The sequence below is a fragment of the Jaculus jaculus genome, chromosome 10, assembly GCF_020740685.1.
Source record: "Jaculus jaculus isolate mJacJac1 chromosome 10, mJacJac1.mat.Y.cur, whole genome shotgun sequence".
Lineage (NCBI taxonomy): Eukaryota > Metazoa > Chordata > Mammalia > Rodentia > Dipodidae > Jaculus > Jaculus jaculus.
In genome coordinates this window covers 94,587,573-94,605,521 of record NC_059111.1, presented here as the reverse complement: position 1 = coordinate 94,605,521, position 17,949 = coordinate 94,587,573, and the positions used below count along the sequence as shown (strand labels likewise).

The window sequence follows — 17,949 nt, the reverse complement described above, 5'->3', positions numbered from 1 at the left end:
ATGACTTTCAATTGAAAGGAACAAACCAAATCTATTCGGGAAATAAATAAATAAAAACTTTGTGGAATACCAATTTCATAAGAATAGAAGAAACTGAAACAGGATTCATTATTTTCCCCTAAAAAACAAAACTGCCTCTACTGTCCAATATGACTTAAGCATAAGCACTGGTTTCTGGCCATTGTTCCAAAGGTAGATGAAACATAGAAAATAGCCAGCTACCATTCGCAGATTGCAATTAGGGAGAGAACCCACCAGGTTTCACCTGCGAAGGCTGGTGGATCCCAGGAGGACCGCTTATAACATGCTATGTGCATTACAGGATCCAGAGAAAACAAAGAAACCACTGGTACTGCTTTGGGCAAACTGCCCTCCACCTCCAGGCGGTTCTCTTACCAGCATGTCGGTGGCACTGAGGTAGTGCTTGCTGGCCATGCACTGCTCCAACTTTTGAGGCACTTGCTTGATGTTCTCAATTTCATCCAGCAGGTTCAGCACGTGCTTATGTTCGATTCCTTCGATCCACAGTTTCCGAAGTTCATCCCGTTTGCAATGCAACAGCATCTTGCAGGAAAGCAGGTTCTCTTTTACCTACAATAGACAGATTGGATCTCTGGTCAGTCCTGAGCCTTGCAGCCTAAACCCCCAACCTGGGGAGTATTCCTCATGGGTCCTGCTGTTTGCAACAGCTCCTAATTACCACTCACACTGATTACCCTTGGTAGGGCCCCTTGCAAAATTCGAATCCTGATTCTAGCACTGACTTACTTGGGTTATGTCTCTACCTCTCTGTGTGTCTATTTTCTTTCCCATGAAATGAGAAAAACTAATCCTAGTATACCTCTGAGTGAATCTAGAAATAATCAAAGTATTCAGAAAAGAGAAAGCACCATATAAACGTGAATGTGGGGCTGGTGAGATGGCTGAGCAGATAAGCGCTTGCCTGTGAAGCCTAAGGACCCCAGTTCAAAGCTCAATTCCCCAGGACCCATGTTAGCCAGATGCACAAGGGGGCGTACGCATCTGGGGTTCGTTTGCAGTGGCTAGAAGCCCTGGCATGCCCACTCTCCACTCACTCTCTCTCTCTCTCTCTCTCTCTCTCTATCTCTGCCTCTTCTCTTTCTGTCTGTTGCTCTCAAATAAATAAGTAAAAATAAGAATAAATGTGAATGTGTTTAAGATGAGACAAACCCATGTGAGAGTCAAATGTCATTATTCCTGCCCCAGTCCTCCTTGAAGAAATCTCGTGTCACATGATAGGCCGCTCAGGCCCTATTTTAGCTCTAAAGCCCCAGGGTCTAAGTGCTCTTTCTCAAGTGACTGTAAAAATAAGCCCAGGTTCGACTCCCCAGAACCCACTTAAGCCAGACCTCTCACTTTCGCTCTCTGTCTCTCACTCTCTCATTCTCTGTCTCTCTCATTAATAAAATATAAAATAAAATATTTTAAAATATATGTATTTATTTGAGAGAGAGAGGGGCAGGTAGACAATGGATGCACCAGGGACTCTAGCCACTGTAAACCAACTCCAGATACATGTGCCACCTTGTGCATCTGGCTTATGTGAGTCCTGGGGGAATCAAACCTAGGCTTTGCCAGAAAGCATCTTAACCACTAAGCCATTTCTCCAGCACAAATATTTTTAAATATTTTTATTTATCTGAGAGAGAGAATCAGCATGTCAGAGCCTCCAGCCACTGTAAACAAACTTAAGATGCATGTGCCACCTTGTGCATCTGGCTTATGTGGGTCCTGAGGAATTGAACCATGGTCCTTTGGCTTTGCAGGCAATTGCCTTAACCATTAAGCAATCTCTCCAGCCCTAAAGTATTTTTTTAAAACAGCTGGTGAAGCCGGACGTGATGGCACATGCCTTTAATCCCAGCACTTGGGAGGCAGAGGTAGGAGGATCACCGAGAGTTCGAGGCCACCCTGAGACTACATAGTTAATTCCAGGTCAGCCTGGACCAGAGTGAGACCCTACCTTGATAAAACAAAAACTAAAATAAAATAACAGCTGGTGGATGAGAATGGTACCAGTCAAAGGAATATTGTATCTTCAAAAGTCTGAGATAAAACCTATTGATAAGATATGAAGAAAGAATAAAAATGTCTTCAGACATGCAAGCTCTCCAAGAGTACACATTCGATGCGACCTGTCCCAGGCACCTTCAGAGGAATGTTGCTTCATCAACACAAGAGAAGGAGCATGGGACCCAGAAGGGAGGAACGTGGCACAAAAGAAAGGCAAGGGACCTCTGAAGCGTGGCTCCAGGAGAACAGCAGAACCCTCTCTCTCTCATATAAATAAATAAGTATTTTAAAAACTTTTAACAAGTCAAACTCATAAGAGAAAAAAATTGGTGGCTACAAAGAGGGTGAGACTGGAGAGATGTTCAACAAAGGATACAGTTAAGCATAATAAATGTAAGTGATCTAGTGGACAACATATTGACTAAAGTTCCTAACAATATGTAGTTGAAAAAATGATGATATATTTTGTCTTATTACCACAGAGAAATAGTAATGTAATGTGAATATGTAAGTTAGTTAGTTTAGCACAGTCATTCCACACCATAAATCTATATAATTTTTTTTTTGTTTGATTGGTTGTTGTTGTTTTGTTTGTGGGGTGTTTTTTTTTGGTTTTGTTTTTTTTTTTGGTTTTGTTTTTTTTTTTTGGTTTTGTTTTTTTTTTTTTTGGTTTTTCAAGGTAGGGTCTGACTCTAGCTCAGGCTGGCCTGGAATTCACTATGTAGTCTCATGAGCCTTCAACTCATGGCAATCCTCCTACCTCCACCTCCCAAGTATTGGGATTAAAGGCATGTACCATCATGCCCAGCTTCCTATATAATTTTTGTCAATTAAGAAATTTTTTAATTGGAGCTGGAGAGATGGCTCAGTGGTTAAGGCACTTGCCCATAAAACCTAATGACCTTAGTTTGATTCCCTAGTACCTACATAAAGCCAGATACACAAAGTGGCACATGTATCTGGAGTTTGTTTACAGTAGCTAAAGGCTGTGATGCACCCATTTTCTTTCCCTCTCTCAAGTGTGGCAGCTCATGCCTTTAATCCTGGACTGGGGAGGCTGAGGTAAGAGGATTACTGTGAGTTCAAGGCCAGCCTGAGACTACAAAGTGAATTCCAGGTCAGCCTGGGCTAGAGTGAGACCCTACCTCAAAAGAAAGAAAGAAAGAGAGAGAGAAAGAAAGGGAAAAAAAGAAAAGAGAAAGAGAAAGAAAGAAAATTTTAAATGACTTAATATGCCCATCAATGAATAGGATTCAAATGAGTTACCAAACTTCACATGAATATTTATTTCTCAAATCCCTGCTCCACTTTTATAAATGTGATGACCGTATTTTCGTTTTGTTCTATTTAGCATAGGATAATTACATTATTTCTGCTTCATTCTTACACAAATCCATGAAAAGTAAAGTTGCTCAAGTCCTGACATCACACACAAGTTTCCTTTGCTTCCTTGGAATTTTAGTAACTTCACATTTGCTCCACATCATCTGCTCAGCAATACCAGGAACTCCAGTTTCAACCCACACGAGCTGTAACGCTCTGATTAGGGACTCTTAGGAAGGGAGAAGAGAACACAGAGAAAGCAGGACCCAAGAGGCTCTTGGAGGACATGGTAGAGATGACAGCCCAGCCTGGGGGAAGACTAGAGCAATGAAGCAAGGTAACTTGTGCTATTAACCAACCCTGCTGCAGTTTCTGTGACAGGAAGAATGGAGGGACACTTTAAGAGGGGCTGATGGATACCTGTCCAAAGAAAAGCAGAAAGACCTACAACCATAAGGCACAAAAGCAGAAAGAACTGGGTCAAAACCAAGTAGAAATAAAGAAGGGGAAATGCCACAAGTGTGTGCATGGCCTGGACTAGTGTACAACAAGTGTGCAAGTGGCCCACTGCCCCTGTGGGCCAGAAAGATCCTGAGAGATCCTATGAGCAAGATGGCCACTGAAAATGAACACATCGATATGAGTCTTCATTTAAAAGCACAGAGCAGTTGTATCCTTTAATGATAGTGAAAGTAAATCTTTATTCAACTACATTTGTATCTATTTGCCTGCCGGAAGAGTCCCACCATATTTTCTCCAGAGTTTTATAGGAAGTACCTAAAAACAACAAACTTCAGAAACACCACTCTCTGTTCGGTTTAAAAGCCCTTTAGGACTATAAGTCACTTTAAAATCACCCTCACATTTTTATTGACCGTGCTTTTTTTTTTCCCCTTCGGATATTCTGGCTTTCATTCTAAAGCCTTAAATTCTCTAAGTCTCCCCTCAACCCATTCCAAGGGCAACACCTTCCTGTTGAGCTACAGGAGCAGATGCAGCACACAGCAGCAGAAACCGTGGAACTTGGACTGGACAGACGGCTTAGTGGTTAAGGAGCTTGTCTGCAAAGCCTAAGGACCCAGGTTTGATTTTCCAGGACCCACGTAAGCCAGGTGGCGCATGCGTCTAGAGTTGATTTACACTGGCTAGGGGCCTTGACATGCCCATTCTCTCTATCTACTTCTTTCTCGCTATCTGTAATAAATAAATAAAATGAAATATTTTTAAAAAAAGGAATCCTGGAACTTCATGGAACAAGTGCCTCATGGTTCTTGTGATTACAGTTCTGTCTTCTCGACTAGTGTGCAGTGCTCAAAGGCAGCACCTCATTAGTAGCCACTATTTAGTATGCTCGTTTCTAGAAACCTGAGGCTTTCTTCCCTTCATACAAATGGTTAAAAATTCCCAGCTCATATTTAGGCTGTAAATAATGTCCTACAGAAGCCACATTATTGTTCTATGATACTCTTTATATTAATTAAGGCTATTCTTCATTCTAATCCTACCTTTCAAGATACACTTTCATATAAAAGCCAAAAAGTCATTTAAGGTAAATGTTAAGTAATGAATGCTTCATTCTTGAATAATGAAGCCCTAAAGCCTTCACTTGAATAATCACTATAGTTCTTTTCTAGTTACAAACAAGGAAAACAAAGTTTAGAGCTGGGCCTAATGCAAGAGAACAGGCAAAAGTGGGGTGAAATGTAGCTGTCTATACATACATCACAACAGAGCTCAGTGCTCGCTTCAGCCTACCCTTGTCTGATCAGCGCCAGACCGACTACCTGGTATCCGGAAAGAAACCTGAGCTGACTCTCCCCATCACCCCATGACGGCAGGGAGGAATGGTCAAAGCCAACAGACATCACTGTACAGCACAAGCCTCCAACCTGTGTTGCCTCAATACTGAACCTAGGTGGGGCACTAGGAAATGCTGGCATAACTTATAGATTATGGGGGGTTTACTGTAATCATATCTCATTTTCAATGACTTCCCAATATATTCAAAAGTAACAGGATCACCCAAGTATTTCATAGCCCGACTTGCTTGGCATGATCAACCATTCATGGTATGTCATCTGCATTGAGTTTTCTTTTTTTTTTTTAATTTTTTATAATTTATTTATTTGAGAGTGACAGACACAGAGAGAAAGACAGAGGGAGGGAGAGAGAGAGGATGGGCGCGCCAGGGCTTCCAGCCTCTGCAAATGATCTCCAGACGCGTGCGACCCCTTGTGCATCTGGCTAACTTTGGACCTGGGGAATTGAGCCTTGAACCGGGGTCCTTAGGCTTCACAGGCAAGCACTTAACCGCTAAGCCATCTCTCCAGTCCTGAGTTTTCTTAATCAAATGGACTTGACCACTGTTGAAAGTTTGGGCTACACAGGAAGAAAGTCAAATCCATCTGTTGGCTCTCACATTCATCCTCAAGGACATAGACACTACCAACATAACATCAAAAGAGACAGGAAAGTGAAATCAAAAGTGGGAAACAAGAGCCAGATGTGGTGGTGCACACCTTTAGTTCCAGCACTTGGGAGGCAGAGGTAGGAGGCTCACCATGAGTTCAAGGCCAAACTGGGACTACAGACTACAGATTCTACCTTAACCCTCCCATTCCCCGCCTAAAAAAATAGGTAACAAACTCTGGGGAGATGGCTTAGCAGCTAAAAGTGCTTGATTGCAAAGTCTGACGGCATGGGTTTGATTCACCAGTGCCCACATACAGCCAGATGCACAAAGTAGTGCATGCATTGGAATTCATCTGTGGTGGCAAGAGACCCTTGTGTGCTTATTCATACTCTCTCTTCCCTTGCAAATAAATAAATTTTAAATGTTTAAAAAATTTAAAAAATATATGATTGTGCACTCATTTTTATCTGACTTGCTCCACAATAAATCTATGCCTAGCCCATCAGCTAGAATATGCCTTTTTAAATGTTAGTCATATTATATTGTTCTTATAGAGACTAAAGCAAAGTTAGTATTATCTGCTTTCCTGCCTCTTCTCATTCTCATGTAAACTGCATGAAGAAAAGGACTTGTTTTCCACTTGTATACCACCAGCACCTAAGACAGACCCAGAAACATAGCTGGCAATTCAACACTTACTTATTGAATGAATTTTTCTTATATTCAGTTGATAGAGAACAGAGAGAAAATTTCAAGTGAGATGTAGACATTCTCAACTTCTTGCATAGCTGTAATATAATCCAGTCCAAAAATATTTGAATCATCTGCATTTTTACTTTAGAAAAATATGCATAAGCCGGGCATGGTGGTGCACACCATTAATCCCAGCACTTGGGAGACAGAGGTAGGAGGATCACCAGGAGTTCCAGGCCAGGTCATTCTGAGAATATACAGTGAATTCCAGGTCAGCCTGAGCTAAACCTGAGACCCTGCCTCAAATTAAAAAAATATATATATGCATCAATACATTTTTTTTTAATTTTCAGTCAAACAAGGTGCACCTTTAACACCTTTAAATAATTTATTTATTTATTTATTTGAGAGTGACAGACACAGAGAGAAAGACAGATAGAGGGAGAGAGAGAGAATGGGCACGCAAGGGCTTCCAGCCTCTGCATATGAACTCCAGACGCGTGCGCCCCCTTGTGCATCTGGCTAATGTGGGACCTGGGGAACCGAGCCTCGAACCGGGGTCCTTAGGCTTCACAGGCAAGCGCTTAACCGCTAAGCCATCTCTCCAGCCCAATCATCAATACATTTTATATAACCCAAAGTACACTTTTAAAAAGTGTTGGATTGGAAGCCAGATGTGGTGGTACATGCCTTTAAATCTCAGCACTTGGAAGGCAGAGGTAGAAGGATCACCATGGGTTCAAGGCCACCCTGAGACTACATAGTGAATTCCAGGTCAGCCTGGGCTAGAGCAAGACCCTACCTCAAAAAAGAAGAGGAAGTGGGAGGAGGAAGAGAAGAAGGAGAAGTGTAAGTTGGGCTGGGGAGATGGCCCAGTGGTTAAAGTCACTTGTTTGCAAAGCCTGATGGCCCAAGTTCAATGCCTCAGTACTCATGTAAAGGCAGATGCACAAGATGGCACATGGATCTGGAGTTTCATGTGCAGAGGCTAGAGGGCCTGGCATGCCAGTGCTCTCTCTCGCTCTGTCTTTCTGTCTCTCTGTCTCTCTTTCCTTCCTTCTCTCTCTCACAGATAAATAAATATATTCTTAAAAAAAAAAAAAATAGACAGAACCCTTTTTCTTAGAATTTGGTTTCCACTTAAGGTTCTAGGAGAGAACCTGCCAATAAGAGGGATTCACATGAGACTTAGAGACCAAAGTAATAGAGAAGGCAGAAGCATCCTTCAAATTCACCTGCAGATAACATGCTTACCCACAGATAAAGAATCCTGCCAGTTTTGAAGCTGCAAGGTGCCAAGGTTAGTGCCACCTGAGCAATGCCACCCCACCTGCTATCACTGACCACAAGTTCTTCATGAACTCCTGAGACATCCTATCTAGTGAGGGAGCCTTGTTTTTGCTTCTATGTTCTATAATGTGGAGTAAGTCTCCCACTTTCTTCATTAAAACACTGTCCATTTGGAAAAGTAAAAATAAAGATGGCATGGAAAGATCTCCTTAGTGATAAGAAATAGGCTACTCGATTGGGCTTCTGCGTGAGAAGGAAAATGCTTAGTAGCAGAGGCCAGTAAGGTAAAAAGGAGACATAAAGGGAAGAGAAAGGAAGGGAGGAGGATACTTAATAGGTTGATATTGTATATATGTAATTACAATGATTGTAATGGGGAGGTAATATGATGGAGAATGGAATTTCAAATGGGAAAGTGTGGGGGTGGGGAGGGAGGGAATTACCATGGGATATATTTTATAATCATGGAAAATGTTAATAAAAATTTTAAAAAAACCAAAATAATAAAAGGGAAAAAAAAAAGAAATAGGCTACTCATAGGACAAAATTGACAAAAGGTACAATAAAGGCAAATTTACTTCCATTTTCCTCCAGCATCTTTCTTTTCCTATTAATTATTAAGGGTATTTTTGCAAAGAGCTTTCGCCCTTTGTTTCTCTTCCCAGTACTGAAGCTAATTCATATCACTGAATTATGTGACATTTACTTTCTTGGCAAACTGGATGGCACAATAAAGGTTTCTTTTGCTTGTCTTCTTTTGCTTAGAATACTAGTAACACTGAAAATACGGATGGTAAGTAGAGTGTAGCTACTGAAAAAAAATATATGTGGTCCTTAAGATGAGGGCCCTGTTTTCAGGACTAGGATCAGGCACATGCTGGGCGGCAGAGGTGCTGCGGACTCGCGGTGGTGGCAGCGAGGCGGAAGTCACTGCTGGCACTTCCTGTGAGATTAGGACATTCCTTTCAGCCAACCAGACTAATCAGGAGACACAAATACCAACATGTCCTGCATGCTTGCTGGGCTGACCCCAGGCAAAGCCAGAAAGTCAGGCTCTCTGCACATTTATTCTCTGAGCCTTCTAGAGCGTAGCATATTGGGCCCAAATGGACTTCGGGTTTACTCTAAATCTACAGCAAAGGATCTATAAGCTTACCTAGTCGCACAGATAAATCCACAGGATGAACTTACCACCTATAAAAATTAGAGCATTTCTAAAAAGTTAAGAGTTTCCCGGTTCTGGACTACACTCCACAGACTGGTACCAGTCCATGCTTGCAAGTATGACTTATGGGTGTGTTTATAAAATCATAACATTCAGTCTGAAATGCAGGAGAGACATCCTGTGCGAATATCGAAAGCACAGCCATTACTGGGCAGGGAGTCCTCAGCCGATCTCACTGAACAGGCAGTTCATTTCCTACCTGCCCGGCGCATGGTTCCCCCAGAGGTGCCAGAAGACTGTTGCCAAGGACATGCCACCCTATACTCCTCACCCCAACACCACAGGAGCAGAGATCATCACCATGTTGGGGTTTTCTACGAGGTATCGTGTTTGTTTTTAAATAGGGGTTTGCTGCTTGAAAAAAAAAAAAGTGACTGAAAAATCGCAAAGGCTTTAGAGTTATGGAGAGTTTGCATTGTAAATCCGTTAAAAGCCACAGAAACAATCGTGTCTGAAAAAGAACTAGTGGTCTATGCGGGTAGTAATTACTGTTCCTCATCAAAGATGAGTACAGAAATGTGCCACGGGTCTGGGGAGAGGGTCCAGTAGACAGTGCTTGCTGCACAAGCATGGACACCTATGTTCGGAGCCGCAGAGACCAGGGAAAGCACGGCACCGCAGCACCAGCATCTGCGACCCTTGCCGAGGGTGAGACAGTAGGCAGAGACAAGAAAATGGCTGCAAGCTTGTGGACCAGCTAGCCTGGTGAATAGCAAAATAAGAGAACCCGTCTCGGACAAGGTGGAACACCAGCGGTCCTCTGATCTCCTCACAAGTGCCATGGCACGCCAGGCCTGTACTCACACACATGAATATGCACACATTCACGCATGCGCACACACACACATACACGCCCAGAAACAGGTATTATGTGAGTGATCCTCAAAATATACAGCCAAGAACCATGTGGCTATGATAGCATGATACATAAGCCTTTTTTCATGAGTTCATCCCCTTGGCCAAATATAATGATGCCTTTCACAAAGTCACTTAATCTGTTAGGTGCTAAAGGCAGGGAATCCAGGAGTCAAGAGATTTAGGGACTCATTACACAAGGAAGGGAATGAAGGTGAAAGGGGAGACATCAAGGAAAAGAAAGAAGAAGAAATGAGGGAAGAAAGAAAAGGGAAAAAAGGGGCAAACAGAGACAGAAAAAAAAAAAACAGCTGTAAAACATGAAAAAAAAATCACAAAAGAAAAGCACCAGCACATCACAACTAAAGCATAACATATAAGGATTTTTACTTTTATTATATATTTAAATAATTTGTACATTAGATTTTCTTCACAGAAAATAATACCAAGAATGCATAGTAATTGCAAAGAAAAAATAACCAGCTTCATATGAGGTGACCTATACAAAGACGGGGGGGGGGGGGGGTGAGAAGCGTCCAGGCATGGTGGTACACGCCTTTAATCCCAGCACTTGGGAGGCAGAAGTAGGAGGATCGCCATGAGTTCGAGGCCAACTTGAGACAAAATGAGTTCCAGGTCAGCCTGGGCTAGAGTGAGACCCTAGCTCAAAAGACCAAAAATAAACAGACCCACACACAGGAAAACTGGGATACATGCACTTAAATTTATCATGTTAGACTGTGGAAGGGCCTTTAATAACAACACATCTTGGAGTGTCCATGGTTCCTATTTTTCCAGGGCTCCCCAAACTGAGGGACTCTTCCTTACACCACGTCACCGTACAGTGGGACACGGAGAAGAGACGCCGGCCCAGGGCACACTCTGTCATACTTGGCCAGGCTGTCAGACACCTGAGAACTCCAGAAACTGTCATTATAAATTGCTCGTCAAGGACTATTAGTCAAGTCCGTGGCACGGCTCCAAGCCGCCGCCCGAGAGGAGAGCAGTCTCACCTGCTTGATTTTGTTGCGGGAGTTGGTGATGCGCTCCGTGATGCTCTGGTAAGTGCGAATGGCGGTCGTCAACTCTGTGTAGTGTTGCACAATCAGCTCATCCAGGTCACGGTCACATTTCTCATAGGCTTCCTCAAGGCGACCCTTCTCATTTTCTCGGTCTTCAACATCATCGCTGGTAGACAGAGTCCTGGTGAAGACGGGGAATATATCAAGTAAAACAAGCAGAAGGTAAAAGAAAGGTGACTCTGGCAATGTGCTACCCACTCATGATAGTAACCAGGACATAAAGGAAGTTACTGGGCAGAATCACCTTCACAGAATACTCCAACTGCCCACCGAAGAGGAGGCACTGAGAGCAGCCCATCCCTCACTTGCTCCTTCAGCCTCTGAAAGGTTTGAATGAGGCAGCAGGTGGGGATGGATTTCACTGAGCTGGGCAGCTCTTGATTTGTTTGCGTGACGCACAATAATGCCTACTAATTCCATTCTTCTGACCAGAAGCAAATCTGACCAACAAGATCTATAGAACCCTATCATAGTTTTCTTGCAGGAAGAATAACAGGGAAGGATCCCTTCCCCTGCCCCAGGAGACTGTCACACAAAATGGAGATCCTCAGACACTTCAGCCGTTCACTGAAGGGAAAGAGGACTATCAAGCTACTGGACTTATAATATCACTGGGAAACAAAAGGAGCCAGGCCTAACTCTCCTTCTCCCTAGACTTTTTGTTATAAGAGATAATCAACAGCCATTGCTGAAGTCACTTCCACATGTCTTTCTTTATACACAGCTGAAAGCATAAAGGACAAGGATTCACATGGAGGAAGCTCCCTTGAAACAACCCATTTGAATGACTTGAATTGGGTACAGAGGCCCCAGAAGCCTGGGAAGAAGGCCATATTAATTCTAAAACTTGTTACAGCAGCAATAATCTAAGCCACACTACCAGACAGTCTCTGCCCCGCTGTTCTTCAAACAGCACCGACAAGATGGATAGGAATCAACAATAACCAGACAATAAGATAGATACACTTATTAAAAATCCTTCAATAACTGAGCTTGATACATGGGCCACACATCTTTGTTTCCTCTGTTATCTTTCTTGGGTAATTTTTTTTAATTTAGTATGATAATCAGTAATAAAGAAACCTTTTCCTCTTATCTATTCAGTGTGGTGATTTAAAGTTTCATTAAATTCCCTCAGATTTGTCAGCTTATACAGTGACCTAGTTTATTTCACGTATCTTTTGTAATTTAGGGAGGGGGTATTTCAGGCTCTCAATGATGGATGCAATCAATTATGGGTCCATCATCAGAACCGCCGTCACAGACGGTCTGTCAGCAGATCAATCACATATCCACTTCTTGATACTCACAAGCAAAGTACTGTCCAACAATCTTCTCCAAACTGTCACTCAGAGCAAAGGATCTTAATTCACAAGCCATGCAATATATAAAACTTCCTTTCCAATTTAGAGGAGAATTCAGGAGGCCTGTCTGTGACTTCAATGTAACCTCCAAAATGACTTCTGTAAATGTGTTAGAGATGCCAAGAGACCAAGTGTTGCGTGAAATGGGGGCAACTGAGAGGTAATGAAGAAAGAGGCCAAAGCCACAGAGGCCAGTCAGAATGGGATGCTCAGGAAAGCAACATCACTGGGAACTGAATTAAGGTCTTCACCATGCCAGATCTGATTTCCCCGTCTGTACCCGACAGGTCTTAAGTCACACTACTCCCAAAGTCGAGAATGCCACATGAATATTGACAATCGAACTAGCTCTCGGGGAGAAACTTGATTTCAAAGATAGGGCCTCGAAAATCACTTGTTTGTTATATTTGGGACCAGAGAGACTTAGAATGTCTCTCTGTGGTTTTTATGATACATAACTTTGCTCTTTAAAGCTGAAACCTTCCAGGCTACTCATCTAAATGAAAGCACAATCACCAAATGCCGTCAATTTGTCAACTGTCCCAGGTGCGAGTCCCTAGATAATTAACCCCGTCGGTTCCACTTGCAAAAGCAGCCGCGCTTTTCAAAGCTGCAGCACATCAGTCTGCCATCTTCACAGTAGCTTCCACGATTTCCTCTCCCCACTATCGTTTGTGGAAGGAAACATGCCAAACATCTCCCACTGTTTACCTTCCCTAGTCACAATCACCACTCAGGAAAATGTCAGGCCCGGTGAGGACTCTCTCTCCCTGGCACCAGCTGTCACACAACACATTACTGGATCATTAGGAGTTACTTAGGAAATAGGAAGGGTTACTAAAATGAAGATTAGGGAGTAAATTGAGTCCATAGGGAATTTTTGCTCCTAATATTAATAAAAGAAGTATCTGGTACCAGCTCTGCCTCACATTGGAAATTCATCCTCTTCCTCTTCATGTCCCTGGGATGGATGACATTTGTTTTTAGTTTAAGACGCTTACATCACAGAACTCTGACACTGCAAAACCATGGCAGTGTTTTTTAATTAGACAAAGAAGGCAGTAAGGGTAATAAAAATACTAATAACTTCCACTGTTCAGAGAGGTTTTCAAGCTGCCAAGACCAGCTGTGCTGGGCATTCACAGAATGAGGTGCTCCCTTTGGAGTGAAGCCTGTTACTATTTCCCCACCCCCCTTTTCACAAGGGAAGCAGCTGAGCTTTAAAGAGGCTAAATTAATTCACCCCACCTCACACAATGAGGGCAAGAGGCCTATGAGGCTTAACTACCCAGGTTGCAGGTTTTTAGATTGTGCTTTGAGCTCCTGTAGAGAGCGCTCTGGAGTCACACTGCCTGGGTGAGACTCCTGGCTTTGCTAGTTATTGCCATGGGACCTCGGTAATGACACCTCATCGTGGTCATTTATGAAATGGAAATGACAACATCTTCCTTGTAGCACTAAGTTCACAGGCCCTAAGTACTTACTTGGTAAGTACTAAGTCAGATCAAACAAGGCCTATTATCATAACCCCATAAACACTGGTTACAGTTGCTGGCTATTACTGTTAAAACAACAGGAGCAGGAATACAGAATCAGTATGCATGATCCAAAAGGCTTGGGACCACAAGTGTTTCAGATTTCAAGTTTGTTTAGCTCTCAGAATACATGCATATGAATAATGAGATGGGAGGGGGGTAGGGGTTGAGGTAGGGTCTCGCTCCAGCCCAGGCTGACCTGGAACACTCTCTATAGTTCCAGAATAACCTCAAACTCATGGTGATACCTCTGCCCACTGAGGGCCGGAATTAAAGGCGTGTGCCACCGCATCTGGCTAAAACGTGAAGTGAATATCTTACCCACCTTACATACGCAGGCTGGTGGTAATCTTATTCAATATTTCTAACAACTTTGTGCATGATACCAACTAAGTTTCACAGTGTGGAATTTTCCACTTGTACGGTGTCCGCACACAAACCATTTAGGATTTGGGAACTTTCCAGGTTAGGGACGCTCAAGCTGTGGCACAGCGGCAGCCAGAGCAGCAGTGTTTTCCATAATAAAAGGGGAAGTATGACCTTCAGAGACACACATTCGAATCCTAGGACGCTTCGGCTCTGGACGTGAGAGTTAACCTCTCAAATTCCTACTCTACTTTTCCTTAACATCAAGAATTGTGAAGTCTGAGACTTTATTTGCAACCTAACACACCAGTCAGCCATAGCTCCCAGGGAGATGACAGAAGAAAGGAAAACTCCCAGGTCCTGCCTGAGAAACCACTAACAGAACAGCAAGTGCGCGCACCACCAGCACGTCCGTATCGCCTCCCCTCAGGCCCAAGTCCCATGAGGGACAGGCCCAGATTGCATGCTGACCCCCACAGGAGTGAGCAGAGAGGAACACTGAGCTTGGAAAGCCAAATCTCTTTTTTAATATTTAAAATATTTTATTGGTTTATTTGAGAGAGAAATAGGCAGAGTGTGAGCATGGGTGCACCAGCACTTCCTGTACTGCAAATGAACTCCAGATGCATATGGCCCTAGTGCATCTAGCATTACATTACATGACATGACATTACATGGGAAATGAATACAGGCTGCCAGGCCTTACAAGCAAGTGCCTTTAACTGCTAAGCCATTTTTCCAGCCACCCCCCTTTTAATATTTATTTTATTTACTTATTTATTCATGAATGAATGAAAGAGAGAGTAGTTTGGGCATACAAGGGCCTCCTGCCACTGCAAATAAATTCCAGGTCTGTTCGCCACGTTGTGAGTCTGGCTTTATATGGGCACTGGGGCTGGAGAGATGGTTTAGTGGTTAAGGCATATGCCTGCAAAGCCTAGAGACCCAAGTTCAATCCCCCAGTCCCCATGTAAGTCAGATACACAAGGTGATGCATGAGTCTGAGTTTGTTTGAAGTGGCTAGAGGCCCTGATGCGCCCCTACCACCCCCTCCCACACCTCTCTATCAAAAATAAAATAAGATATAAAAGTTATAAATATAATAAATTAACAAATAATTATAAATAAATAAAATAAAAGGATTAACACATAGAACCTACTGTGAACCAGGTATTAATGGGTCTTAAACATAACTCATATATTCCTAAAAACACCCCTATGAGGGAGATGCCATTATCCAACTTCCAGGAGATGAAAGCTTGAGTGACCTTTCAGGCATGCAATGTTGAAGCCAAGCCAGATTCTGAGCCTGGGCCATCTAGCTCATAAGAGCTTCACTCTTCTGTCTCATAGGATGTGCTCAGAATTGGACACCACGCACGTCCACACAGAAAGAGGCTTCATGTTTTTAGATCTCACAATGTTGACACAAAAATTCCAAACTACACTGACTATTTTTAAGTTTCTGGAGACATCCTTGTCACGAGGCAGCCTCAGGCTGACCTCAAACGCCTGATCAACCCACTCCTGGTTACAGGGACATGCCACCCAGCACTACAGTGTACTTTGCAGTCCAAATTATCCTGGTTACAGGGACATGCCACCCAGCACTACAGGGTACTTTGCAGTCCAAATTATCCAAGATTGCTTGGACAGTAAGTGCTAATAAGCCAGGTGTCAGCTCTTCCACCTCTAAAATTTCAATACTAACACCAGAAATTTCCATACATCCCCGCGTGTGACACAGATCTCACAAGGCAACTCACTGCAATGCTGAGCAGCTCTAGTGGGCATAAAGCCTTGAGGTAAAATGTTGGCAGAAAGAGGGGGGATGGAGGCACAGAACAGAAACACAACAGGTGCTGCAGTGGGTATCTTGAAAGCCCTAAAGCAGTCTAGTGGGGTGTTAGCACCATCTCCTTGTTTCGTTAGGGAAGCAGAGGTCCAGAGAGAGGAAAGCAGTTTGCACACATGCACACAGCTCCGGCTATCCAAGCTGGCATTCAAGTTAAGCGTACGTCACTCCGAAGCCCATGTCTCTTTCTGCCATCTGAGTCCCAAGTTGCAGAACTGTGCCCTAATCATGGCAGAGCTCATGTGGAAAAGGACAGTGGTCAGTTAAACACAGACATTGAACACTACAGCTTTTTGTTTTTTTAATACAAAGTCTTGACTCTGAACAGAAAGGTTAAAAAAATAATAAGTTAGAGCTGGTGCACGTCTTTAATCCCAGCACTTGGGAGGCAGAGGTAGGAAGATTGCCATTGAGTTCGATAAGTGAATGATAAGGATGTCTCCAGTAACGTTTTAAAAAGTCAATGTAGTGTGCTGGAGAGATGGCTTTGTGGCTAAGGCACTTGCCTGCAAAGCCAAAGGACCCAGGTTCGACTCCCCAGGACCCACGTAAGCAGATGCACAAGGGGGCGCATGCATCTAGAGTTCGTTTTCAGTGGCTGGAGGCCCTGGTGCACCCATTCTCTCTCTGTCTCTCTACCTGCCCATTTCTGTAACTCTCTCTGTCTCAAATAAATAAATAAAAATAAAATATTTTTTAAAAAGTCAATGCAGTTTGGAATGAGACTACATAGTGAATTTCAGGTCAGCCTGAGCTACAGCAAGACCCTACTATATTCAAGTTACAGAACATTCCTTGGATTTTTCTCCACCCCTATTTCAAAATGAAGATGATTTACCAACGATTGTCAGGTTCACCCAGAACAGAAAAGGGTAGCCCAGACTGCAGGGAAGCTAGCTAGACATGGAGACATTTCGGGATCACTGAGAATTTTTCACTGAGGCAGCGCTGGTATTTTGCATGATGAATTGCATCTCTAACCATGACTAATTAATCCCCAGGAAGGAATTTATTTACCTAACAGGCTAAAGGGACCACTGTACACATGTTAAGCTGCTCTTAACAGCCTCTAGTAGGAACAAGGATGGTATATGGCTGTGGTGGATTCACATGCCATCAGCCCCAAGTGAGTCCCATAAACAAGCATTAAACTCCAAGGTAATAACTAGAGACTGAAAACGGAATTTACCTGTTTCCTTTTTGGTTTTGTTTCTTTGGATTTTTGTTGTTGTTGTTTGTTTGTTTGGTTTTTTTTTTTCTTTTTGGTCCCCATTTCTACCAGCTTCTGTATTTCAGTGTGCTGGCCAGTCAAATGTTTTGAAAGGAAAATAACCAGTCACTATCACCAGTTCCTTCCATGGAGCAATTTTGCTTTCACTTTAGAATTTAATAGCGTAATGGAGTCCACACAGGAGCAAGCACATAAAGTCAGTATCATTCTTTAAAAAAGACAAAAGGAAGAGCCAATAAACAAAAAAGCATGCCTATGAAAATAAGGTTAGTCACCAAAAGATAGCCCATCACTCAAGGGTAGTAATAACGTTCAGTCCAAGAATGAAAGAAAGCAAAAAGAGAAAACATAGATCTAGAATGCTCCAGGAAACCTTATTACCCTCACAAACGTGTTCAGCAAGAGGTATCCAAGGGCTTAAGCTCAGTGGCAGAACACCTGCCTAGCATGTGCTAGGCCCATTATTTATTTATTTATTTATTTATTTATTTATTTATTTATTTATTTGAGAGCGACAGGCACAGAGAGAAAGACAGATAGAGGGAGAGAGAGAATGGGCGCGCCAGGGCTTCCAGCCTCTGCAAACGAACTCCAGATGCGTGCGCCCCCTTGTGCATCTGGCTAACGTGGGTCCTGGGGAACCGAGCCTCGAACCGGGGTCCTTAGGCTTCACAGGCAAGCGC

General features: G+C 43.1%; 1 protein-coding gene across 1 annotated transcript in view; it reads right to left on the bottom strand.

Annotated features, from left to right (window-relative positions):
• Positions 1–17,949, bottom strand: part of Exoc4 (exocyst complex component 4) — a 771,875-nt gene that overhangs the window by 738,802 nt on the left and 15,124 nt on the right. Inside the window, exons 2-3 of the mRNA XM_004661198.2 lie at positions 10,847–11,036; positions 397–591 (exon numbers count right to left, since the gene is read on the bottom strand). Of these exons, the coding sequence (XP_004661255.2) occupies positions 397–591; positions 10,847–11,036 (385 nt within the window). The remainder of the gene's footprint in view (positions 1–396; positions 592–10,846; positions 11,037–17,949) is intronic.